The 27,980-nt window shown below is 33.6% G+C and overlaps 2 protein-coding genes across 4 annotated transcripts; both read right to left on the bottom strand.

Annotated features, from left to right (window-relative positions):
* Window positions 1-758: 758 nt before the first annotated feature.
* On the bottom strand, window positions 759-5,853 carry LOC148238991 (uncharacterized). 3 transcript variants are annotated; one of them, XM_088192924.1, is made up of 7 exons: window positions 5,725-5,853; window positions 5,302-5,366; window positions 5,164-5,239; window positions 5,023-5,087; window positions 4,466-4,946; window positions 2,472-3,661; window positions 759-2,394 (listed from the first exon to the last, which is right to left on the bottom strand). In XM_088192924.1, exons 1-5 carry the CDS (start codon window positions 5,750-5,752, stop codon window positions 4,866-4,868), a joined length of 315 nt encoding a protein of 104 aa, XP_088049050.1. In that variant the 5' UTR covers window positions 5,753-5,853; the 3' UTR covers window positions 759-2,394; window positions 2,472-3,661; window positions 4,466-4,865. The 3 variants fall into 3 exon arrangements, with proteins under 3 accessions (XP_088049050.1, XP_088049041.1, XP_088049033.1); XM_088192915.1 differs by having other exon boundaries at window positions 4,871-4,946; XM_088192907.1 differs by having other exon boundaries at window positions 2,472-2,542; window positions 4,871-4,946.
* A 1,063-nt stretch (window positions 5,854-6,916) lies between these two features.
* Window positions 6,917-10,071, bottom strand: rib (BTB/POZ domain-containing protein ribbon). The gene is made up of 3 exons (XM_088182948.1): window positions 9,973-10,071; window positions 9,123-9,874; window positions 6,917-9,049 (listed from the first exon to the last, which is right to left on the bottom strand). The coding sequence occupies exons 2-3, from the start codon at window positions 9,855-9,857 to the stop codon at window positions 8,252-8,254; spliced, it is 1,533 nt and encodes a 510-aa protein (XP_088039074.1). The 5' UTR covers window positions 9,858-9,874; window positions 9,973-10,071; the 3' UTR covers window positions 6,917-8,251.
* Window positions 10,072-27,980: the final 17,909 nt, after the last annotated feature.

Here is a 27,980-nt window from a genome sequence, read left to right as displayed (position 1 = left end):
AAATACACGCGTTAACCGTAAATAAGTATGTGTGTATGTAAAAATGCAGAATACAGAGGATATTCCATTTTGCTTCGTTTTCTGTGAACCTGTTTGGTCGTTTTAGAAATGTCCTATGCAAAAAACATTTTAACAAAGGTGCTTCATCAATAAACCCTCAAGAAAAATCGCTACGTTAAAATATACGAGAATTAGCCAAACATAAACAATGACCACCACCACATAATAAAAATCATTGTCACGCTTGATAAAACGTTTTCCTTGTTAATCTGCATAAAAGGGCCATGAAGTCACCACAATAGGTTCGTTTATGATTATCCTGAAGAAATATTCGTTTTTCATTAGAGTGTACATTATAAAGACTGAGTTTTATAATTGGTCTAAACAAGCATTGCCCCATTCACCCAAACTGCATGCAGGAAACATATAAAAGAGTTATCTAAAATCGTGCTCTCCTATTAGCTCATTTCTAATTTTTAAGCACATTGCCATGTCCACGACTACTCTACTTTAAACTCAACGACCTGCTACAGCAATTCGATTCATCTGGACTCTTTGGTATTCAACAACACTGTTCTGTACTACTAATTTACATATGGTATTCATAGTTACATAGTTACACATCAACCAGGCATCTCATTGGCTGATCAATTCACACCACTCTTATTTTTGTCTTAATACATTATGTTTTGATTAAGTCTATGAGCACAGAACAAGGGATATATGGCAATTTAAAAGGAAAATCAAAAGACAAAAACTTTTTACTGAAATACTATATATTTTAACCATTTTACATATGTATAGCACTAATACTTCGATGAGCTTGGTTAATTTGCGTGGTAGAGCATTTTAAATCATATAACTTACGATCTATCTCAATTTAATCAATAGCAATGTAGGACTAATCTGAGGTGAATAAACATTATGACAATTAATTTAACTTTGATCTATGAGTTTTCATATGCATTGAAATACAGAATTTTGTTTTGAGTGCATTTTCACATTTTGTACAAGTTTTCATAAGATTTTTTAGTTAAAAATGAATGTGCTTACACATAAATCAAAAACTACAATCATCTATTATCAGTTTGTTTTGATTGGGTATATATCTTTTTATGAGTTAGTTTTTCAACATTTTTTACATTCTAAGACACTAACATTACTATGAGTTTCCATATGCTTCAAAATATTTTGTTTAGTTTTGAATGTTTTACTACATTGTTCGCATTTAAAGTTTCGAGTGTCGACATGTGTGCGATTATGTTGTGATAAATCCGCTTTAAATTTAAATGCTTTTCCACATTTTTCACATTCAAAGTTACGTGCATCGCTGTGAGTTTTCATATGCTGTGAAAGTATGACTCTATTTTTTAATGTTTTTCCACATTTATCACATTCAAAGTTCCGAGTATCGCTATGAGTTTTTATGTGGACTGAAAGTGCCTTTTTAGTTTTAAATGTTTTACCGCATTTTTCACATTCGAAGTTACGAGCATTGTGATGAGTTTTCATATGCTGTGAAAGTGTGACTACATTTTTTAATACTTTCCCGCATATTTCACATTCAAAGTTACGAGCGTCGCTATGAATATTCATATGATACGAAAGCATTTGGCTACTTGTAAATGTTTTACCACATTTTTCACATTCAAAGTTACGAGAAACAATATGACTATTCATATGACATGAAAGATTATGATTAGTTTTAAATGTTTTTCCACATTCTTCACATTTAAAGTTACGAGCGTCGCTATGAGTTTTCATATGATTTGAAAGATAACTATTGACTTTAAATGTTTTACCACATATTTTACACTCAAAGTCACGAGTATCGGAATGAGTGCGATTATGTTTTGAAAGTTTGTTCTTAGTTTTGAATGCTTTTCCACATTTTTCACATTCAATGTCATGAGCATTGTTGCGGATATCCATATGATATGAAAAATTTTGATAAGTTTTAAATGTTTTACCACACTTTTCGCATTCAAAGACAGGAGCATCACTATGAGTTTCCATATGTTGTGTAAGATATTTTTTAATTTTAAATGATTTACCACATTTATCACATTCAAAGTTATAAGCGATGTTATGAGTTTTCATATGATATGAAAGATTACTATTACCTTTGAATGTTTTACCACATTTTACACATTCGAAGTTACGACTATCGTCATGAATTTTCATATGCTTTGAAAGTGTAAATATATTTTTTAATGCTTTTCCGCATATTTCACATTCAAAGTTAAAAGCATCGTTATGAGTTTTCATATGCCTTGTAAATCTGCTTTTAGTTTCGAATGCTTTACCACATTTATTACAGTCAAATTTATAAGAAACACTATGAATATCAACGGCTTCATATTGAGCACTGATACGTTTTTCTGATTCTGGTTTCTAAAATTTAAATTGAATTTATTAGATAAATTTTAAATATTTTAATACATAAAAAATAAAATCAATTTAACTATTACCTGCGTTTCCACTTGAATATCCACCTCGATCATATTAACTTTAACTATATTGTCTTTAATGTCATGCAACTCTGAAATAATATGGTAATTAGTAATTTAAATGCTACAATAAAAAATATTAGGGCGCTTTTTGTGTCATGCGGATTTAGTCCACCTCACCGATGCAAACCGTCCGCATCAAACATTTTAGTGTCATGCGGAGCTTCGGCGTGCACAGTCGTGTATAGTGTTTCTGTGAAGAAACTGATTGCTGCTTACATAAATTTTGGAAAATTTAAAGAAGACGCCGAAAAGTTTTTTAATTATTTCCGTATGTCTTCTACTACATTTGATGAACTTTTGTAAAAATTGAGCATAAGCTTACCGTATAAAGTTTACGGAGAATCGCCATAACACCTGCAGAGCGTTTAGCTGTTACTTTAAGGTAAGAAATAAAACCAATTGTTTCATTAACATTTATTGAACTAACTTAACTTATTAATTTTAATTGAAAAAATTGAACTGAAAACACAAATTATTTATTTATAATATCATATAATGACCAGTATAAAAAAAAAAAAATAAACACAAACAAATTATATAAATAGTTTAAGGCATAATGAAAAGCTAAAATTTACAATTCGAATTATAGCACAAACAAGCTAAATATTTAAAAAAGATGTGTGCAATGGCGTACTTTCGGGTTGAGATTCGTCGGTGACGTACAAATTAGCTGGTGTTGGGTCCATACACATAATTTTGTGACTGTACCTCCATCGCCACATTTAACACTTTTGTTCTAAACAAAAGTGTTTGGTTATTTGTAAAACTTTTTAAAACGGGTGTAGGGATTTGAAGAACGACAAGTCTTCTTTCATTAATTCGTTTTCGGATTTGTCATAATCCAAATATTTTAAAAGTTTACTTTGAAATTCGTCTTTTTTTAATTTTGTTTTGTTTTTGGTATCTGCAATTCAAACAAGGCTTCAGAGACAGTGATTTTCTGCTCAAATTGGTTGGTAATTTGTTTAGTGGTATCAAAGTCGACTCCTCTGTCACTGCTGCTGCGTTTTTTTCGTCTAGAAACGACATTATCTCGGAATAGACGTACGTCTTCCTCTTAATATTTCCCGACTCCGATGGTTGATATTTTTCCAGTGACTTACCAAAGGCATCTTGCGCCGTCCTCTATCTTTGCTGAACCTTCTGATCTGAAAGGAAAAAGTTATACCTAACTAATATGTTCATTTTGATAGAAGGTTAATTATAAAATCTTTTTTTTGTTATTTGGAACAAAAATATGATTAATATTTAATTTTATGTTTTGCAGATTTCATGCCTCTGTAAATACATTTACAATATGCAATATACATATGTGTCAAATTGGAATTACAACATTGAGCACCATAGTCCAAAATATGTATCGCTATTTGGGAGATCATGACATCAGAACGAATGCCGAAACCGAATCTTCATCAATGTGAAGAGATAGCAGATAAATTTTGTAACTATAATTATTTTTTTATGTATATCAATGTTGGTGCTTATGGAAACACTCTGGTTCATATATTTTTATAAAAAATCAATTATATGAACAACTTGAAGACAATACATTAAATATATCAAGTCCTCGACAGTTACCAATTATACAATCTACAGAAATAATATGTTTATCAAGGTCAACTTTGCCTTTCGTCATTTTTAGTGACAAAGCATTTGGATTATCGGCACATGTAATGCATCCTTATGCGCGTAAAAATTTAACTGTCATAAGAAGATTTTTAATTATAGAACTAGCTGAGCTAGACGTACATTGAGTGTACTTTTGGAATTAGATTTACATTGACAATGTTTTCAAAATAGAACGTCTTTCAATGCAAGAGTTATTTGTAGATTATTTTTTAAATGAAGGGCGGCTACCATGGCAAGAGAAAAATATATTTTGAATAAAAGTAACAATGTATTAAAAACAATTGTGGCTATTTTCTATACAATAAATGCATAATTGTACTTACCAAACACTTTTTTTCCTCCTTGCATAGTTCTTCATATTTGGGATTAAAAACATGGAATATTTTTTGACAGACCGCTAACCTAGCATCTCTGTTTTTATAGTATGGCAACGTTCTATTCCACAGGACACCAAGTAAATGGACTTTATTATTAATGGATTCAGTTTCCAACTCCATGTTGTACTGTTCCGCACATGCACTCTGCGTGACAGAGCAGAGGCGACTGTCTGCATGCGGATGAGTGTGATGCGGACGGGCTCATGCAGATGCTTTTGTTCTCGGCTGCACCTAACGTCCACATCACACTAAAATGGTCTATGAAATATTGAGATGCGGACGGTCCGCATCGGTGAGATGGATGAAATCCGCATGACACAAAAAGCACTCTTAGTATACAATATATCTAACCTATTTCGAACATATCGTCTACATCTCCTATATGCGTATCTTCACTGCTATTACCTAATTCGCATTTAACAGGAAACTAGGTCAAAAATAAAACAGTATTTAAGTTCACAGATATTTAAATAGGTAGAAATCTAAATCAATTTGACTATTACCCGGGTTGCTACATCAGCATCATTCCTATTAATTTTAAGTATATTATCTTTAACATCGTGCATCTCTGAAATCATATAATAAACGATAATAAATTTTGTATAATAAAATGTAATAGTATACAATATATAAATATATCAAACCTATTTCTAACGTGTCATCTACATCTTCTATGCGTGTATATTCACTACTGTCAGCATATTCACGTTTTACAAGAATCTGAAAAAAAAAAATTAATATTATAAAAATATTTTAAGTGATACATATTACGTTTCATTTACCTCAACTTTAGTATCGATTGTATAAACAGAATCAAGTGTTTCTTTCTCATTTTCAAAATCAGGTTCTGTAAAGATGAAATTTAATATTTAAATGAAATATATAACGACAAAAAATAAAATGTAGCTACTAAAAATCAACAATAATTGAAAATAGGCGTGTGAAATGAATATCACGGCACATACAAGTGTCAGAGCATTATTCAATAAAAAAGATGTTCTTCATCTTAGGACCAATAAAAATACAATCTGAATTGAATGTATAATTACTGATGCATTTAGCTGTCACTCTTCGTACACTAGGAGACATACAGTAGCATGCAAAAAAAGGCATTCACCGTTTTTAAAGATGGATTTGAAACAATCAATATATTTAGGCCCCACTCCATTCGAATTGTACATGATTAAGAGCTCATAAAACAATACCAGTTTTGAAAATATGTTGCAACGCCATTGCAACAACAGAGCGTCCTTGTATGTAAACAGCTAGGATATCCTCACTTCCAGTAAAAAAAAATGACAATACGGCGTCGACAAACGTCAAACGACAAAGTCGATATTTGGTGCAAATATCAAATATTTTGAGCAGGGTGTGAATATGGGAAAATTAAAAATACTCGAAATTTAGATCGAAGCTTTTTGAGTACGCTGCAAATAAAAACAATATTTTAATATGACATTTAACAATATTGTATTTAGTATTTCAAATGTTTTCTCGCATATGCATCAGCAAATTCAGTTATTATTTTGGGACAGTGATAGAAACTAAAAAATATTTTATTCTTATACAAATTTGCTTTTGAGTAGATTTATATTATTATAAAAATATGCATCCATCATTATATTTTTAATTTGATTTTTTAACAAATACGACTTCTTTCCTAGAACAAAAAAAATACAATTATTAATTTTTTTTTACACTTTGGCAATAAATATTTTAAATTGAAAATAAAAGGGTAAATTTTTATTTTTTTTTAAATATGAAAAATTAATTTTAAAATTATTATAAATGCTAACTTATATTATTAAACTAATAATTTGGCTTGTTTTTTTTTGCTACTCAGTGTTGCCATATAGTGAATCGATTTTTTGCACCTAGTGATGGGCAAAATTGGGAATTTTGAACGAAAAAAAACTTTATTCTTATATATCAATCTGTCGGCAATTCCTAGCGATCTGGGAGTTTTTCCCATATGGCAACACTAGCGTCAAAACAAAAATAAATATATATATTTAAAGGAATAAAAACTATTTTTCTTCGACAGTTAAACTTGAAACCTTTTGTAAAATATTTAATGGTTTAAATATTCGCTAAATTTGAAAAAGAAGTGTTGCACTTTATTAATTTATTGGTTTAAGACTTTACTAAATAAAATAATTTATGTGCTTAACACAAATGTTTACATTCTTACGAATATATACTATACTTACGAATCTGATTTTAAAGTGCAAGCATGGATTATGATAATTTGTAGTTCATATATATGCATCAGTCTTATGATATTACAGCAAATTTATTAAATAAGAGATGGGTATTATTTTTTAAACAAAAATTTATTACGATAACATAATCTTATTTATATATGTATATATGCACGTAATATACGATAAACAAATATCTTACAGTCTAATAAATATCTATTGATGAATAATAATTACGAAAACGTTTCAAAAATGACAATACAATAATATGTGAGTACAGGCACATTCAATTTGCGACATTTATAAAACTCCATCACGAATCAACGTCGAATACGAACAAACGATCGGCGATCGACTTTCAACTAGGCAACTTAAAAAGTAACTCGAATCGACATAAAATAAAACTAATGGAATGTCCAAAACTAAAACGTTCAGAAAGGCACATAATAAACGCGTTGCAGTTTCTCGTACGTAATATTACAATAATAATATAATAATAATAATAATAACAATCGACATAGTTTTAACTAACTTAAACGTAGATATTTTCAGTCTTCGAATACGTTCGCATCAATGTTAACGTTAATCAATTACGTAATATATTAATAATATAGTATATAGATTATAGACATTTGTAACTAACGAGGTAAATAAATATTTTAATGTAGAGGTATTCGAACTGCGTCTGCGCAAATATAAAATAACAAACGTAAAACGTTCACAGACGATAATTAAAAACAATACATAGACATATATCTCGGACGCCGCTGGCGCGGTCGCGGGATGCGCGACGGCGCGCGTTCGTCAAGTCGGAGGATAAAATTTGAACCATTCAACAACAGCGAGTAACTGGATACTATCGTATAAAAGAAAATTACGCACGGACTAGAGCGAACGTCCGTCGACGGAGGTACGACCGGCGACGAAAAACAACAATATCGGCGCCCGCCGTCGACGCCGCGGCCGAATAGTAATAATTAAAAAAAACGCGAAAGTACGCTTCAGTCTATGGCGAGGTAACGCGAGCGAGTTGCACAAGTAATCGATCAGTCTATTAAAATCACAGCTGCGTGAAAAACCCGGGTGCGCGCACGACGAACGAAATAAACCTATATGCGGCTCTGCGACGCGACCGAACGCGAAGTGCAAAAGTCAAACCCTAACACCAGAAAACGCAGTGCAAATTCGAAAGAACGTCAACTTTCGATCGGTCTCGCGCGCCCTTACTTTAATTTACAATAAATACGTCTTTTTCGGCGGCCGCGTCGAATGAGAGCTATATATAAATTTAGCCGCGCGACCACCGCGATATACATATATTTTTTACAATATAACATTTATTAACTTATTAGTACGATAATTAATCAGTCTTTCGCCCGAGCCGGCGAAGTCGATCGAATATCAGTCTTGTTTTCGGCGCTTCGTCGCATCGCAGTCCGAAAAGTGGTCCCCGCGCCTATTTTGTATTATTTATATATTTATACGTATTGCACTCTGTCCCCGAAGGCGAGGCGAACGAAGACGCTGGCGATCAGTCCCCGTCCCCGCAGTCGACCGAGAGGCCAATTCTGGCCTCCTCCCGGTACTCTCTGACCGGCTCCTCCTTCTTGATCGCGATCGGGCCGACGATGACGCCGGCGGGTTCGGGGTCCGTCTTGCGGCCCACGGACAGGTCCTCGACGCGGTCGTCGTCTTCGGTCTCACCCCCGGAGGGATGCAAGCCGTTGAGGCGCGGAGGACTGGGGCTGGCGCGCCTGACGAACTTGAGCACCCCAGGCGAGGGCGGTCCGGGAGGAGATGCGAGAGCCGCGGCCCTGACCGCTGCGGCCATCGCCATCGCGTGCAGGGCCTCGCGTCCTCCGAGCTCCCTGCTCTCGAGCGCTTGCTGAAGGAAACCGGCGTCGAGCAGGGCGGCTGCAGGGTGCGGAGGGTCGTCGTCGCGGCCCTGGTGCCCGACCCAGCCGGGGCTGCCGTTTGAGTCCCTGCGCGCGCTCCTGTTCATGGGCCGGCTCGTCGTGATGCCGAGCTTCTTCACCTTGTCGTAGAGGGTACGCGAAGGCACCCCGAACTTCCTGGACGCCTGTAGCGCGCTCATTCCGTTGCGGACGCACTCTATCGCGGACATTATGTCGGTCCGAGTGTACTGTTTGTAACGCTTCCACTCGGGCTTCTGTTGCGGTACGTAGGGAGCGATGCCGCAGCGCAAGTCGCTGGCGAAGCTCTGTGGAGGCGATGACGGCTCCGTTGAGCGATTCGCTTGCTCTTCGTCGAAGGACTTGTCCGTGTACGGCGAGTGAGCCTCTTCAGAAGGGTCCGAGCGGTGATGCAGCTGAAATCGCAACGAGAGGTCAGATCGTCGGTAAAAACGGACATAACTATAAAGATACTGAAAATCGACTAACCCGATAAGAGTCGTGCGAGGATCCGTTCGAGTGCAGGCGTTCGACGCGAGGGATCACCGGATGCGGCGAAGATTCCGCGACAGTTCCGCTCTGCGCCAGCACTGTCCGCAGGATGGGCGTGTCGCGAGCCATCAGCATGCTGGAGAGCTTCTTGCGCTTGAGAGGATTCATGTCGCCGGGGGTCTCGTACGAGGAGCTCAGCGCCGAAGGCATGCGGTACGGCGTAGACGAGGGCGGCGCGTACGGAGAGGGCAGAGGAATCGGAGGAGAGCGGGCCGCTGCCGCCGCCGCGGCCGCATAAGCAGGCGGAGACCCGGGAGAGCGAGGAGACCGCTCCTCCTCCTCCCGTTTGCAGCTCTGGCGCAGCTCGGTCATGTCGAAGAGACCTTTGACCTCCAGCTGCTCGGCGATCTTCATTATTCGCGGGATCTGCGACTGCGTGACGTTCACCTCGCCCGTGTACATGTACTCGAGCAGGGCGCGCATCTCGAACTCCTTGACGCCCGGGAAGAGGATGCTGCAGTGGTCCATCGGCACGTCCATCAGGATGGCCTGAAAGTATGGCGAGTTCGCCGCGAGTATGACTCGGTGCGCCTTAAACTGGACGTGCTCGTCGACCACGATGGTGCAATCGACGTAGTACTCCATCTTAATGAGGATGTCGAGGATCTCGACGAGGTTCGTCTTGTGGTTGTTCCACCGGAGGCAGTAGGTCTGACCCTCGCTGCTCCCCATGTCTGCGGCGTCTTCGGCTGAAAATACGAAAGATACGAAATTTAGCAACGGGAGCGATTCGCGAATTGCGCAAAATTAAAAATTCAAAAGAAGAATCGAAAGCGTCGCGACCTACCCCCTATTTTGATCGCGAAACGAAACGTTCGTGGACGAAAGCTCTGCGCGACGTGCGCGCGGTCCGCGTGTCGACGCACAACTAACCCTTCGCAGGGATCGTGCAACCTGAGCGACTGCCGCCCGCACACTGAAGGGCCCCCCCGCCTGCAGTCTCGGCCCCCTCGCCCGCCGCGCGCATTTACGCACTCCGCTCGCCGCTCGTCGCACTGCAATCCCTCGGCCGTGAATTGCACGCCGCGGTCATAGCGCGCGCTGCCTCTGTTTACGTTCTTTTCCTCGGCGCGACGCTTTTCCTCGACTATTATCCGATTATTATCGGCGAATTTCGACGGTAGGCTAACAATAGCGCCTTAGCACCGCAGACTGCATTGTTGCGATTTTTACTCGATTTTAAATTACCCTCATACAATATTTTGTATTATTGATCTCCGTTCGATTGGAAAAATGAAATCGTCGAATATTCACTCATGTGTTAACGAAATATTTTAACCTTTACCGGACAAAATTTTTTTTTATTGATTCCACTGCAGTTAATTTAATTAATCACAAAAATTAAGCTTCTTACATATTATTTATATGTATATCATTTACTTAGGGTAAACCATGTACCGTTCCAGATGTTGGTACCACTACATGAAAAAAATCCATCCAAGAATCCAAAAATAAAAGAAAGAATGCTTCGTTCTGTACTTGTAAAAGTATATAGTTAATTGTTCACTATTGTAATTTACACAACATATTTTTCGTATGTTGTGTAAATTAAAATAGTGAACTTATCGTTCATTTATGTTACAACTTCTCCCTTGCGTATTTTTTTATTGCTTGTGTTAGACCTACAATTTGTACAAGTTAAATATAATTTATAGAAAAGTGAATTATCAATAAGTAATATAATCATGTAGAATTGGCAGGGTAATCCAATTCGAGTTTCATATGTTGGCAGCACTGTAAATGAGACAGCTGTCAATAATCACGCAAATGCAGGGACGTATTTTAAACTTTTTACAGGGGGGCTAAAGTTAGCCAGTCAGTGATCGTTTTTTTAATATTTCGATTTTATAAAATATTTAAAAAATATGTTTAGAATTCACGTTAAAAGCAATAAAATCGTGCCGTCGCCGTCGCAGTTACCTAGCGTTCATATTAGGACTTTTAGAGCAATATTACGATTTACAATAAGTGAAAATCGAATGAAGCACATCTAAACCGAATTTGGACCAATAAGAAAGCGAAAAAAACAATTATCCCTTCTCAAAAAACACAAATCCACGGCAAAAGCAATAAAATCGTGCCGTCGCCGTCACAGTGGAAACGCTCGGTTACCTAGCGTTCATATTAAGAGTTTTTAAATCAATATTACAACTAACAATAAGTGAGAATCGAATGAAGCAAATCTAAATCGGATTTTGACCAATAGGAAAGCGCAAAAAACAATTATTCATTCTCAGAAGTCAAAAATCCACGTCAAAAGCAATAAAATCATGCCGTTACCGCCCGTTCCACGCTGAAGACAACATTATCTAAGCAATTTACACCCGATATTGGTGAAATAGTTTCTGGCAAAATATTACAAGCAAAAAATATTAATTTTCTTCAAACATTTATCTGATTTAAAATTTTTATTTATTTAAATTTAAATTTAAATATAAAAACTTAAAACTCCTATTTTTTTTATAAAGGTAAAATACATTTTTTACTCGTTACAGTTTTTGCAATGACTCGCTTCAAATGAATTAGGCGGAATTCGCGTCAAAAGCAATAAAATCATGCCTTCGCTCATAATAAGACATTCTAAAACAATATTATGACTTACAATAAGTGAGAAACGAATGAAAATTTTAGCATCAAATCATTTAAAATAGCGTCAGAAAATATATTGGGCATACCATAGATGCCTTTGGACTGCAACGGTAAAACCATTTTGGGGATGATATACGTGCTTTTGGACTTCTAAAGTCAAATAAATTAAAAATTTAAATAAATATATAGTTTAAAAATAAAACCGGTTATATTTTTGTGTAAATTGTATGCACAAAATTCGACAGGTGTCGAACTGCACTACTGACGCCCCTTTCGCCGTAACAGAAATGCTAACTTTTTACAACAATTCGGCCATTATAATGCGTTTTTTACGTATGCGCATATTCACGGGGGTAGAACGGACACATCCACCCTTTGCAACTTTCGAAAGTGTTTCCTGCAAGTGTTGTTTGCGTTATTTTTGTCAGTTAGAAAAGCTCGGACGATACTAGTCGATCGACCACACGCGCGCTCAAAAACCGAGCAATTAGGGAAAAACCGCAGAAAAGCAGATTTTTCTCTGATGACTTATTCAAGAATTTTCCATAGCAGATGCGCAATTCGATGCGCATACGCTACAAATAATCGACGGTCGTTTATTTATCGCACTGTAGAATTGCGCAAACGATCTCGTTACCGCGCTAATTGCAAATAAATATATCTACGACGACGAAGTTTAATAGACATAGACGCGGGAGCGAATTTCCCGTCACCTGCGCAAGAAGACGACTGAGGGTGTGTCCGAAAAACTTCCCCTTTCGACGGAGGATGAACATAAACTACCCCCGGGACGCGCGCCTTCCTGTCGGTCAACTGTGACTTTGTGCGAGTAAATTATTTAATGAACTCCCCTATAGTATAAAAGTATAATTATTATCGCAATAGCGTCGGACAATAAAACAGTAGTCGTCAACTTAAAAAAAATAATAAAAAATATACACGAGTCTGAAAATAATATCAGAAATCCACAGGAATTGTGTTTTTTCGATACGAAGCATATCGGTTACATTACAATGTTTACTGTAAGTTTATTTAACATATATAAATTGTTATACTGCAGTATTTAAATTAACTAATCGGTAAAATGCGTACTAAAAGCAAAAATTGCATTCGAAGTAGTCAGTATAGGTTTTACGTATAAAACATGTTTAACGTTTTCATTAAAAACGAATTTCTGTTTTTACACCTTATTATTTTATATTCAACGTATTAAAGTATTCTATACAAGTGAAGGGTAATTCAACTAAGTTTCCAAACTTAGAATTAGTTTACAAACGATATCCTTAAATTTGTGCTTTTTAAAAAAGCACAAATTTAAGGATATCGTTTTTTTGATGTATTTCATTAATTATGAAAAATAATACCATTGAATGGCCGCCTCTGAACTATTTGCATCAACCGATCATTTATATGTAATTTTTAATTTCGGGTGGTATCTCGGTTATAACTTGGCGGGTGTTGGTTTTTAGGTGCTTCAACGTTTCGGGCTTGTCGGCGTAGACACGACGACATGACTAGCGTAACCTTACAAAAAAATCCAACGGCGTTGAATTGCATGATCCTAGCGACCTGTTGACGCTACAAAAGCTTTGCGACTTAGAAACTGTTTAGACAAAACATCAGATGTGCGGCAAATTGCACCGTATTGATGGAACCACTTATCTTCGATTGTGTGCCAAAAATAATCGGTTATCATGCGCATATAACGCTCACCGTTGACTGTTACAGTCCATCCTTAATAGATTAAAAAAAAATAGCGCCCATTGACGCCACCTGAACACAATGCGCACCAAACAGTCACTTTTTGGGATTGTTATGATGATAATGTAATGATAAATCAAAAAAGGATTTTCCTCTCCCCATATTCGGCTATTTTGCTTATTAACATACCCAAGGAGGTGAAAATATGCCTCATCAGAGAAAAAGATTTTATTTGAAAATCACCATCAAATTACTGCTGCTCTAACACTTAATCTGCACAAATGATTTGCTCCCCATCGTCTCTGGGCTTCAGTTCTTGTGTTATATAATTTTTATACGGGTAAATCCAGATGCAAAATGCGGCAAAGGGAGCCATAAGAAAAGACCAAAAGCTACGAGCGCCGACGAATCGACAATTCCGGGTCTTCCGCAACACTTTCACTTACAGCAGCAATATTCTCTAAATGGACTATTCGATAAATTCTTCAGCTTTCTCAAACTCACAGACAACATACGAAAAATATGAGATAAATCGAAAACGAATAGCTTGTGAATCCGTTCAATGCTTAAACACAGTATTGCGCCTAAAGCGATTATTGTATATTTTTTCGCTAAACTTTAAATTAACACTTGAAGAAATACCACTTGGGTATCACTGCCTTATATAATAATAATTTATAAGTGTAATTTAATCAAGTATACCAAAAGTACACGCGCATTAATTACATAATAATATCTATAGCATTCCATTAGCATTTGAAAGCGGTTTACTATAAACGATTTCAATTGCGTGAATTTAGATTAGACACTGAAGAAAAAAATTGCATACATTATCTCTCGCTTTTGTCACCCCTGACCCCTCGAAATGTTTTGGCACTGTATGATTATTATTTAGTCGTAATTGTCGATGGGGGCACGGGTCCATGAGGGTTGGAAGCTGGGGGATCGTCAATTGATGTCGTTTGTCTGGTAGATGATAGCCCCCATATTTAGATAAAATGAGCTGGTAAAAAATGTATCTACAAGTCAGCTGATTGACATTGGCACGTGGTTCAAAAAAAATGAAAAATATGTGGGATTTACTTACATTTTTAAGGTACTCCCTTCTTCAAAAGTCACAATGGAATTCTGACATGAGAAAAAAAGTAGCTGAATTTTTTCCGTAATTTATTTTCCTTTGTTTAATAATAAACTAAATTTACTATGATTCTTTTTTATAATTTTTATTAATATGTTTTAGTGTAGCAATGTTTGCTAAGTCCAACTAAAATTTTGTGAATTGTAAAAAAATCGAGATTTAAAATCTTAATCTGATCTACAAAACTTCAGGAACAACTTTTAATTATTGTTAGATGCAAATTTGAAAATTTTATATGAGATGAATAAGAAAAAATATTATTCGGTTGCTAGGAGAATATTTTTTGTTTATAACCTAAGCTAATAATTAACTGTATTAATAAAAATGAATTTATTCTAGTGGTTTAAAAATCCGGAGTTCTAAAGTCAATAAAATATTTGAATAAGTTTTTGTAATATACTTACTTCAAGCGATATTTTTTTGATAAGATGTCTGCAATATTTCATAGCCTATTTCGTTCAATTATTGGAGGGTTAATCGTTAGCGCGTAAACTTCGTAAAAGCGATCTCTCGAATTATTTTGTATCTTCGTCTTCAAGGCTTTTTTAGGACCGTTCGATCGTCAGTTTTTCAATGGTACATACACATACACCAAAAGCATTGTTTAGTTTACTAGCAATTCTACTGCTTTATCACATGTCAATTTTACTATATTTTATATGAAAATACGGTGTTAAAAATATTATCAGTCCAGTTAAAGCTTTTAATATTGGCATTGTAGATTATATCGCAAAAACAATTGACGTCACGTCGCATCAAGTCAGCGTATGCAAAATCACCCCTCCGTAAGTCAGGTGCCCCATTGTGTAAGCAACAGGAAAGCGATGGGATATTACCATGACAATGGATTAACCGTGACTTTCCCACCAATGGAGTACCCTCGAATTGTGATATTCGCTTACCCCAATCGGGAACAGCATCCGAGACGCCCCCGGAGATTATGCTCAGCGCCGCCAATTATGCAATCATAATACCAGTATATATGCAAATAATACGATCTCCACAGCTTCTCAACCTCTATGATTTTACGCAGTAGTGTAGCTAGAAATGTTTAGCCCTCATGCAAAAATTATGATTTCTTAAATTATTTTTTTACATATTCACCTAAGGCAAATAAGAAGCATTTAAAATTAGCAACATTATCTAAACAATTTACACATGATATTGATGAAATAATTTCTGAAAAAATATTAAAAGTTTCGAGCAAAGATTATAAATTTTCTTTACACATTTATCTGATTTAAAATTTTTATGTTTTTTTAAAATGTAAATTTAATTAGAATTTTTATAAAGATAAAATACATTTTTTACTCATTTTAATTTTTGCGATTTGGCAGAATTCACGTCAAAAGCAATAAAATCATGCCATCGCAGTGGAAATGCTCGGTTATCTAGCATTAATACTTCTTATAAAAATATTACGATTTACAATAAGTGAGAATCGAATGGGGGCTCGGTCAATTTACCATAAGACTTGTTTTTAAGAAAAAAAAATAATTTTAATTTTTTTTTAAATGTAAATTAAGCTTCTGAACACTTTTTACATACAACATTTTTCAGTAGGATTTGAAATTGCAAAGTTATGACACTTTTAATTTTTACATTGGCCGCCATTTTGTAAAATTTTTTTTTTTCATACAGAATGTAGTTCTATACGATACTAAAAAATTAATTTTAAGCCAAGCAATTAAGAGCGTTAACTCTTCTGCAAGTCTCAAAATGGCTCGTATGGGGGTCCGATCGAACTTATACATCGCTTGTTTTGAAGCAAAAAACTATTTTTTTTCTATTTTTTTTAGATGAAGTTTAGGCTTATAAACGTTTCATATGTAGCGATTTATTCGTTAAAATTTAAACGTACTGAGTTACGAGTGTTTAAATTTTTAGACTTGTCGCCATTTTGCAAAAAATTGACACGTTGGATTTTGCTAGCGAACATATACAGTGTGCTTAAGAATTCTACACTGTCACCAAAATTAAACTTTAAATCTGTTTAAATAAGCTTATACTAAACCGACTTTTGACCAATAAGAGAGCGCAAAAAACAATTATCCCTATTTCGAAATATATTATTGTAGCTCTATTTCGAAAATTTATTTATATTTTAACTTTTATTATTTTTATATTGATTGTTTAGACATTTGAGCCCCCTGTCAAGCTGGGCCCTCATGCTTTGCATGACTGCTATGAAGTAGCTACGCCACTGATTGTACGATGCGAAATTCGTAGCGCGGGGGTCCGATTGGGGTGCCGAAAGAGGGTCCGAAAGGGAATCAACCGCCTTTTGTTATTTATCAACACTTGAGGTTATTGTGTCGCCACTAAGGGACGTGTCGTTGGGGTTGAGAACGATACCGGCACTTATATTACATTGCAACGTATTTCCCTTCCAGCAATTGTGCCCGATTCTACATGGCAAATAAATATGCAAATTTTTGGCGGGGATGGCTCGTTTGAATTTAACACCCCTATAATTAATTACCACTATTTGAGTTTTTTATGTACTTATATAATATAATATAAAATACGTGCGTATGTAGCAATTTTATATGGATGCTGTTCTATGATATATTAGTTTGAAGTGTGCTTAATAATTGAGATTGTTTACGGTCATGGCAATAAAAAATATAATAATATAAATTAGTAGGGGAATGTGATTTTATATGCAAAATTTATTTATCTGTAACTTTTCTTATTGACAAAAATTGGCTATAGTATAGAAAAAAAAATTCTATACTGCAATTTATAAAATTTCTCAGCCTTCTGTGTCAAATGTTTTGTGCGAGAAGAGTTGTAGCAGGTTAAATTTAATTGAGAATAACTAAAAATATACTATCGGAAAAGAGCGATTATGCAATATATTCATAATTTGGATTGAATATAATATCGTTAAAAATATTGTAAATTTGATTTATTTGGAATAATCTTACTAATAAACAATTATCGTTATAATTTTTTTTTATATTTTCTGGCATTACACAGCTCATATGGAAAAGCACTTAATGGTTAAAAATAGCGTCAACATAAAAGTGCACCCATAAATGTATCTGATATATATAGATATAGAATATATTTGTATAATTAATACTAGTCTAAGAAGTACGACATAAAATATCAAATATTTGGCAGGTGCAACCTCAAGCAAACAGGCTTCTACCAAAATGATGGAGAAAAATTAAAATAAATTTCTCCAATGCTAGTAGAAGCGCATTGAAAACGTTCTGGTGCATTCTCGGTCGCTTATGTAATTATCAGACACCACTATTTTTTTGGACACGTACATACTAGATGCAGCGGTGACCTCAATACGAGATCTCGCCAGTCTCTTTTCACCGATAAATTTGAATATTCGACGCAGATGAGGTCGTCGAGCGCAAGATGTTTGTCGCCTGCTGGACCCTCGCGTGTTTTCGTAAAGGTATGTGGTAATGAGTCAAGGTGCAGGGTCGCTAATGTGGTTCCTAATATTTTTTCAATTTTTAAAAAAGCACATCAAGTTCAGGTATACACAAAAAAACTTTTAACCTTAACCTGAGCTATTTGTATATATAAAATTAATTAATAATTTATTTTTTTGCAGATGTACACAATGCACAATTTCTTATTATTAATTATGATCATAATATTATATATATATATATATATATATATATATATATATATATATATATATATATATATATATATATATATATATATATATATGTATATATATATATATATATATATATATATATATATATATATATATATATATATATATATATATATATATATATATATATATATATATATATATATATATATATATATTCGAGTCGCTGTCTAAAAACATCTCAGTTGCGATCTGGTTATGTTTCAAACAAGCAATGCAAAAAAAAGCATCTTTCGTATTTTATAAGAGCCTTGTAATAGTTATATGCATTTAATATGTATGTATCTACATATATATGTTAATTATTGTGTCGTTTAAAATCAATACTAGACATGTCAGTTACATATGCATTTTTTATATGAATACAGTAATGTAGAAAAAATATTCATCTATATAGCTGGTATTTAATAGCAAGAAAAATCAAAGTTGAAAATTAATTTAAATGGAAATCTGTCTCCAAAATAAGTAATATATACCCAACAATCAATCTATGGTTCATTTTCTTGATTTTCTTATATTTTTCTTTTGGCAAATAAAGTTATTTTATCGATTTTTAATTAAATTTAACACTTAAGTAGATATAATATATTTTGATATTTACAGAGTAAGTATTTGATTTATACCTATATGGATTATTGTCAATCAACTGATACTCGATAAATAGATTGATGAATAAAAAACTTTTTTATTGCAGAAATTACATAAATTACTCATTTTTCCGAATAAATATCGTGCAGCTGTGGACATTCTCAATGGTTGGAATTGATTTTTTTATCTCTTTTGAGTAATTTTTTATAGTAATGCCTTTTTGAGCATACCGATATAGTCTGCAGCAGAAATATTTAAAGTAAAACTATGTACTATAGTCATGATATTTTTTATTGTGTGTATATTATTCAAGCTGTACTTTTTGATTCTTTACAATTTTACAAATATATTAAAAAAATCGAATATGTCAATATTCGGTATTCGAATAGTTGAAAATAACGAATATTTGTGAACTCTACTGACAATATAAATAATTAAATTTCTGGCTTTTTTTAAAAAATATCAAAATTTAACCCCTACTCCTCGATCAACGTCTGTCACATTTAAGGCGGAATGCGTTTTTAATCTTTTACTGAAATGAACTTTTATGAGCTTTCAAATAAAAACACTTTAAATAAGCTTTTTATACTAGGTTTTCAATTAATTCTTGCTATTGACTTAAAATTCATATATTTTTATTATTAAAAGTTCATAAAAGATTAGCATTAAATTATTTAAAATCTGACTTTTATGACCTAACAGGTTGACCCAATGCGTCATTATAGTATTATTTAATACATAAAATATACACAAATATTTGTACCATCATATGTTTGTATAAATACAATAAAATGGATCAAATGGACCTATTTCCTTGTGTTTTCAGTTCTATAACTGCCTCTCCTACCACTCACTTGTAGTTGAACCTTAGTTTATATGAATTTTTGTGTATGTAGGTCAAATTGTTCATATCGTTAAATTCTATTTATAATTTATAAAATGGCGCTACCTTATAAATTATCAATACCAACTTTAAAATATTATGATGTTCCGCATGGTTCGCGTATTATTTTTTATTAATTATGTATACAATCGACTTTTATAAAACGAATGGTCTCAACTAAACCATAATTTGCACGTCGAACTGTATTTATCCATTATAAAAAATGCGCCTATTATACTGCAATAAAATATTAATGGTCGTATTTGCAATTCTGTCCTATAATAAAATATTTCTCTCTTATACAATTTAATTGTGAAAATATTACATTATACTGTGAAATATATAATAATAATCAGATTATTATATTATATTATATTATAGGGGCAATTTTTGAGAATCGTTCGCGATCAGGTCCGTCCCTGGGCCGTGGGCGATTAGAGCCGGTTACCATTCGAAGGTGCACCATCCGGAGGTGTAAGAGGGGTCTTCCAAACCTCCGTGAGGGCCAAGGACAACTGGTCCGCCATATTTTTGAGAATCGACGCTTAGCCCCAATACTGGCGGATGGTACTGGATGGAGAAAGCAGAACCGAACGAAAAATAAAAAAAAAACGTTAACGTGTCATATTTTGTACGATTTATGTGACTCGGGACCATTGTCACGTGCACGACGAAATTTACGTTTATAAATCTTCACGTCCTATCTCCTAAGATGTGCCGTTATAACCGCTTCACGCGTGTAGCATACATATACACACATAAGCTATCCTGGTTTTCAGGTATCACGTGAATTGGGCAATTTGATAATTGCTGCTCTTTATTGATATTGATAAATATTGATTATTGTTATACTAATGTTTAATTGTTACGACTTATGACTCAAATGTAGATTGTTTTATACGATCATCTATGTATGTGAATCCGTTATAAATGAAGAGCAATTAAAGGCCATGGAGAAAGCTAACACAAATGAAAGTTCAAGCTCTTGCAATATGTTTGTATAAAGATAGGTACTTGCAGGTTTAAGTTCGCTTAGTAATATGAAATAATGTAAATGTGTCATTTAGAATCAATACCAACCTAATTTTATTTTTATTATGTATGCTATATATTACATAATATTTTTTTTTTTTTTTTTTTTTTTTTTTTTTTTTTTTTTTTTTTTTTAGCTTAATAGCTAATCTTTACATCTAACAAATTTAGTAAACATATATAAAAATATATAAAAAATACATAACAGAAAGAAAAAATATACAATAATAAAGACTTAATATTATAATATTTTATTTCTATATGTACGAAGGTGTTTTTTTATTCCATTTATAAAACCCGTTATATTTTTGCTGTTTCGGATTTCTCTTGGAAGACTATTATATAAATTAAAACCTCCGTACATAATTCCCCTAGCCGTACTCGTTTTCTTATACTTAATTATCTTTAAATTTTCTCTATTTCTAGTATTATATTTATGTACATCTTTATTTCTTATTAAATACTTATTAAAATAGTGTGGTAACATATATGTATTAAATTTGTTTTAAAATCATAAAATTTCTTTTCTCTGTGTTATTATCTTAAGATTATGAGCGCGTATCAGTGAAATATGAACGTCAAACATTATGCTTAAAATATTTCACATCTAATTTATTAAAACGAATATCGGAAGTTGGAAAGGATATTTTTTTTAAAAATAGCTTTTAAACGCGCCATCAAATTAAGTGGCATTTTATATAAATTATCATATTTTTTGGTTAATTTAGCACGTTGATTGTTGCCACAAATAGCCCTTGACGTGCATGAAGCTCCGGCGAAATCGCCACTGGCTTATCGACCCAAGATAAGAGTATATGATAAGCGACCTTCCGCCACCCCCTAGCGCCCTTTAGGGGCGAAACACGAAATTGTCGCGTGGCCAAATGCCGATAATCCACAGGTTACTACGCCGACGAGTATAAACACCACATTCGAACTTTACGACTCCTTAAAAGATGAATGTAATGTTGCAAGTCATGTAATTGTAAAGGTATGTTTTTCATAAACACGCACTCATCAAATTACTATATAATCATAACTGTAGTTGTAATGTAATACTTGAAGCTCGTTTGCTTACATTCGAAGCTTAAAAAGTTTGCAAAAATATTAATTAAGTCTTGAGTAAAAACACGAATATATATTTTTAGACATTTATTAATCTTAAGTTAATCTGTGTACGTATATACATATGATATTTTATATAAAGATCCCAAAAAGATCCGATATTTAAAATCATATTGCCATATATTTTATAATTTATTACAAAAATACAAAGTTATATAGTAAAGTGAAATGATTTGTAAAAACTAAATCGATACAGTTCAAGCTAATATATTTAAGACTATTAAAATGAAATCTAATGCCTGCACTACACTCTCTGGAAGTTGGCTAAGGTTGGCCGAGGACGGAGAATATAGTGGGTTACTTCGGTCGAGTTCGGTTCTGCCCGCTCTAAAATCTCTCGGAAGTTGTCCGAGGTTACCGAGAACGGAAGGTAAAGTGGGGGTAATTCAGTCGACTTGGCCAGTTTCGAGCGCTTCTGAACATTGTCGGCATTATTTTCCGAGTCAAAAGGACCAGAGTCAGAGTCGGAGTCGGAGTCTTTGTGAGATACTTCCCCTTTCGCTTTCTCGCGTGCTAAGTGATGAGAGTGAGAGAGATAATGATATGGTGTTTCGCAAATTGAGATAGAACGAGTAACTCAGTTCAATTCAGTATGCGCGTAGGCGTTCTATGGTTAGCACGCATGTCTAGCGCTGCATCGTGGTCACGTGGTCAAGTGCCACATGCTTATCGGGGACTTCAACAGACTCTTATTGACATCTTTGAATATTTTAGGGCACCAAAAGGGATTAATTATGTTTTTGATTGTATATTATTTTAACAGATATCGTTTATATATTTTTTTTTAATATAATTAAATAATTAGTGGTACTTGAATACTTTTGGTACTTTTTTTAATATAATTAAATAATTAGTTACAACTTCGGTTCGGACAATTTCCAGAGAGAGTGCAGGCATAATATCTCGGTAAATTTACTTAATTTTTCTTATAGGAAAAGTTTTTTTTTTAAAACCTCTTATTATTTACATAATGGAACGGTTCTCATAAATCAATTTGCTCAAAATTTCCCTCAAAAATGTACATTTTTCTATGATTTTATATAATATAATATAATCATAGTATATAGCATTATTACAATCGCATCAAATGTTTTTTCGCCAAATATAAAAGCAACAATTCGAACGATACCATTATTTGACCAGTAAGCTTAATGGTAATGGGCTTTCTGCGTTACTTCTTTTCACGTACACACAAGGGTGGTAAATTGCGGTATTCGGTGGACGAGTCCATATGAATATATAATTCGAAGGGGGTTGCAAGGGGCGCAATTAAACCTTTTAAAAACTCGCACACGTCAAATACACCTTGTATTCGCCACAATCGATAACCATTATCTATGACCGATATTCACGCTAGTGTATTATTGTTTTTTTTTATATTAACCACAGTTTATTTGTACGATTTAACCTTATTATATAATAAAAAATCATAATAGTGGTTTGTGTATTTGTGGGGATTGTGAAAAAAATCCCTTTTTGTGTTGAATGCAATCCGAAACGCTTTTCGCATCGTTTCACATGGCCAATGTTCGATATTTTGACAATCTCATAATAGGGTGTGAAACATAAACGGCGCGTTCGATAAACCGCCCCCCATAAAGGGGTGAAAATAGGCAACTGAGCGAAAAATGGGTTTTCCTGTGCGCGTTCGGCGAACTGTGAAAAAATCAGCTGCCGGACATGCAGCTCAAGGGGCATCATTTTAATGCAGTGGCTTGGAGAAAAATATATTCCTATCTTTTAAACCCTTTTGGATACAATGCTATGAAAATTTCATAAATCTCAAAAATATCAAGTAATCATAAAGAACCATACTTCATTTCAATTAATTAAAGTAAGCCATAGAATTATTTATAAGACTAAAAAAAAGCACTTATAATCATCAAATGTAAGTATTACTGAAGTATTAATTCTTGTCAAAATCTTGAACCATTATGATTAAATTTACAAAAAAAAACTTAATTATAGTATTTTAAAGATAAAAGCCTTAATTTTTTAATTAATACTCATGCTCCAGAAAAGTAACTGAAGAAACTTACACGATTGTACATTTTTTCAATAATATATTTTTTACTAATATGGTGCATCACAAAGTAGCTCATTTAAAATTATAGGGCTACTTTTACATGCGCCATACATAATTTGATTGTGTTGAATAAAAAATATTGCTAATAAAAAAATAAAACAATCATATATAATTTCTTGTCTAATAATTTAGATAATCTCATACAGTATCATAAAAAACAACATATATATTTATTCTTGACAATTTGAGAAAACTGATTACATAATGGAGAGTTAATCAATCATTTAATTGAGTACTGTAAATTGAATGTAATATCAAAATGATGACAATCTTATTCTGAGAAAACAATTTCGAATCTTGCTATCAGATTTAACTGCAACCTAATTTATAATCCGAGACAATTATTTTTTATATTAATATCTGTAACAGAATAGAACCATTAATATAAATACTGCTCGGGACTGCTAGAGTTATTTGACAATTAAAACTATATTTTAAAATATTAAGACGTCTCCTATTGACAGATAATTGTTTCAGACACGTTTATTATTTTACAGAGTTAGATTTACATCGATAATAATATCGACCGGACGGTTTAAAAGACATTTTTAAATAAACTTCAATTTAATCACAGTGTTATAGAAAAGTATATATGTTTGTACCCTATAGGGTTTATGAGATACCGTAGAATCTCGAATTACTAGCATAATACGTTCTGAAAATGTAGTAAAACAGTCAATTTTCCCTTCAGAAACACTGGTCATAAAAACATAAATAAAAAGTCAAAATATGTACTGCTCGTATAGCAAGACTTCGCTCGTTTATCAAGTTACATTTTTAATAATTTTTGCTTGTCTTGCTAAACATTCGCAAACCAAATTACTTGTAATCTAAGGCTCCACTGTATAGTACTATGACTTTTAACATTACAAAAGTCCATTGCACTATGATTATTTATTACAATATATCAGCATTAAAAAATGCACTAGTTTTTTTGGGCCATCTGTAGATACAAAAGCTTCTTATGATGGACTTTTGATTAAATATAAATATGCAATATCCAATAAAATTCACCACGAGGCGCCCCTCTCCGTTATGACGGTTAAATGAAAACAAATGGGAAGCCATTCAGTGGGATCCACTTTTGTTTTTTGTGCGATAAAGGATAACCCGGGATGCAATTTTGTTGTTTTGATCCCCTCGCAGATCGTGAAAGCTCAAAAGGCGATATGACGACGTTCAATGAGGAAATTCAATATTTTGTCGGTGCATTCACGAAGACGTGTCAGTCAAGTTTAGATCGTTATTGAGAATAGTGCCAGCGGACGGTCAATTGGGCCCGTTCTTGAAGGTGACGGTGCCAGGATTGCGGTCTGAGGAGAGGGTAGCGGTTGTGAGATGAAGGAGAGGGGCTCCAGGGGTCGTCGACCTTCGGCGATTGGTGAAACCAAAATAACGAAGACCCGCCGCCGCATCTTCTTACCCCGCCGCTCTCTGACACTTTCCAGAAATATTTACACTGGCGGCCAGAAATGCAAAACCTGGCGCCGAATCCGACGACCGATGCGTTTAAAGAACAGAAATAGAGCTAGATGGAACAATGTAAACTTGGTCTTGTCGAGTTCTAGACAAAAGTTTGTCAAACTTAAGATGATATTTTAGGAAACATTGGATAGAGACACGGTTAGATTTTCATTAAAGATTTGTATATCTTGCCCTATTTTAAACCTACTTATAGATTTATTTTCAGAAAAAATAACAGGATAATGTATAAAGACTATAGCTTGAATATTATTAGTTGAGGAGCTGCGTAAAAAGGGCGTTCTGCTAAGATGCACAAATGAGAAAAACAACTCTAAAAAATAAAATATTTTCATATTATATACATTTAATACATATTCAAATTTGTGTTCTAGTTTACGATAGCTAGATTTAGACAAATAAAAAAACACAAACCCTTAAATCAGGAGTCAGCAAACTTTTTTGTGAAGGGCCAGATCGTAAATGTTTAAGGCCCAGAGGCCCAGAAAGCAATATTAAAATAAACGTAATATATTACAAATTAAAAAAAATCATATACATATAGTAAGGTGTACATACATTTTTATAAGCCTCATATTTTTCCCAAGTAAACCTTATCCAATTTTAAACAATGTGATGTAAACCAGTCACACACTTAGTATCTATATGTTTGCAGAAGCCTCTAAAATTGGGTACTTACTGTTAGTATTTTTACATAACCATTTAATTTTGCAAGAATATGCTATTTTTCAAAATGAACTTGTTATAATTTACCTTGAAAAAACGTAGGGGAGTTGAAAATGTTTTGAAACAAATGGATAAGGCCAAAAAATACTTTGTTATTTAATTGCCTATTGATGTAACTCACAATGTGCTCAACCACTTTAGCATATTTTCTCGTGAAAAGACTGATAAATTGTAATACATCTATTTTCCCGGTCACATTTTTTCGACTGCAATAATTTAACATGACTTAATTAGTTCCCAATCGGTAAATAGCTTCCCTTTATTATTTAATAAATGAGCTATAGAATACATCAAATTCTATAACAAAATTCCACTATTCTATTCTTTTCTGGCTTTGATAGTGACATGATATACACGGGTAATAAAACACAAAAGAAATATTGCAAAAAGCGTTATACGTATAACTGACGATGCTGCGTAACGTTGCAGTGGAATGCAAAGCAATAGGAGCACCACGTACGGTCATACATTAAGCCACACAATTGAAAATGTAAAATCAAACGTTTGTTCTTTGCAAGAGCATTCTAATATATTATTGACATTTATTCTGATATAATTGAAACGACTCGAATATTATTTGTGTTATTAATTTAATTTAATATTTCATAACGCACTAAAAACGAATTTTATTAACTTCCGTCAGTAAAGCTTAAACGAGATAGGGTAAAGATTTTCAGCTAAATATCATTTTGAGAGGCAATACATTATTTGAACAACTAGAATTTATTTTGGCCAAAATAGTGCAATGTTTATTAAAAAAAAATATTATTATCAGGTAATTTTAGGTAGTATTATATTATAATATTGACATTCTTAAATATTTTAAGCTATTTGTCAAAGTGTAAACATGAATCAAAATATTTTTTCCTTTAGAAATGCAAAATATAAATCGAAGATGTAGGGGGGAGAAACAATTTATTTTAGGGCAAAGTATCAGATATAAGAAATTTTACATTGCTTGTCTATAAATACTGTCTAGAAATAATAAATAAATGTTTAGGAAAAATATTTTTAAGGAATATAAAAAACACAAATAGCGTCCAAATGTACTAAATTTCTATTTACCTAATGTCCTAAAGGGAGCTAATATTTTTGAAGCATTTTATGAAATTTCTAAGAGGAGTTGTCGACAATCTGTCAATATTCGGCGACATTCAGCTGCGAGCTTTTGACTACCATAGAGAGTCCCGATTGCATCCCTTGTTATTAGTGCCTGTTGCGGCCAAGACGTCAGCGCTTGAATACGCTCATTTTACACGAGCCATCCAGCTTCTCATTAAATTGCCAAGAAACAAGGATGTTTTCTACAATAGCTATGATAAGCTGTAAAAAAATATGTGAGATAGTGCTCATCTATTTTAGGTATGAACAATTTTTATTTTAATATTTACTTGAATAATTATTTTTGCTGTATTATCAGTAATGACGCATTGGGGAAAGCTGTCAAGTAATATAAATAATAGGTTTTGTTGTCCTTCAAACAACTCAGGCATATTTTAATCATAAATATTTGTCACTACTACTGGAAAATGAACCCAGTTAATGATTACACTATTCCGATCATTGTGGTATATACTGATTAATTAAATGCATCTTATTTATCATAACACACAAAATATATGCTGCAATAAAATAATTTTCATCAAAGAGATTTCAATAGAACAAAATTAAAGAAGATTCCTCTTCTTTATAATAAAAAAGTTCCTCAAAATCAAGCAAAAGCATTAAACGAATATAATGATATATAAAAGAGAAATACATCTCTCACAATAAAATGTGTAATTAATATA

Source organism: Plectrocnemia conspersa, unplaced genomic scaffold (assembly GCF_051122295.1).
Source record: "Plectrocnemia conspersa isolate PC_06_02 unplaced genomic scaffold, ASM5112229v1 ptg000001l, whole genome shotgun sequence".
Taxonomy (NCBI): domain Eukaryota; kingdom Metazoa; phylum Arthropoda; class Insecta; order Trichoptera; family Polycentropodidae; genus Plectrocnemia; species Plectrocnemia conspersa.
The sequence above is the reverse complement of the archived record's forward strand: the minus strand, read 5'-3'. Positions and strand labels throughout refer to the sequence as shown.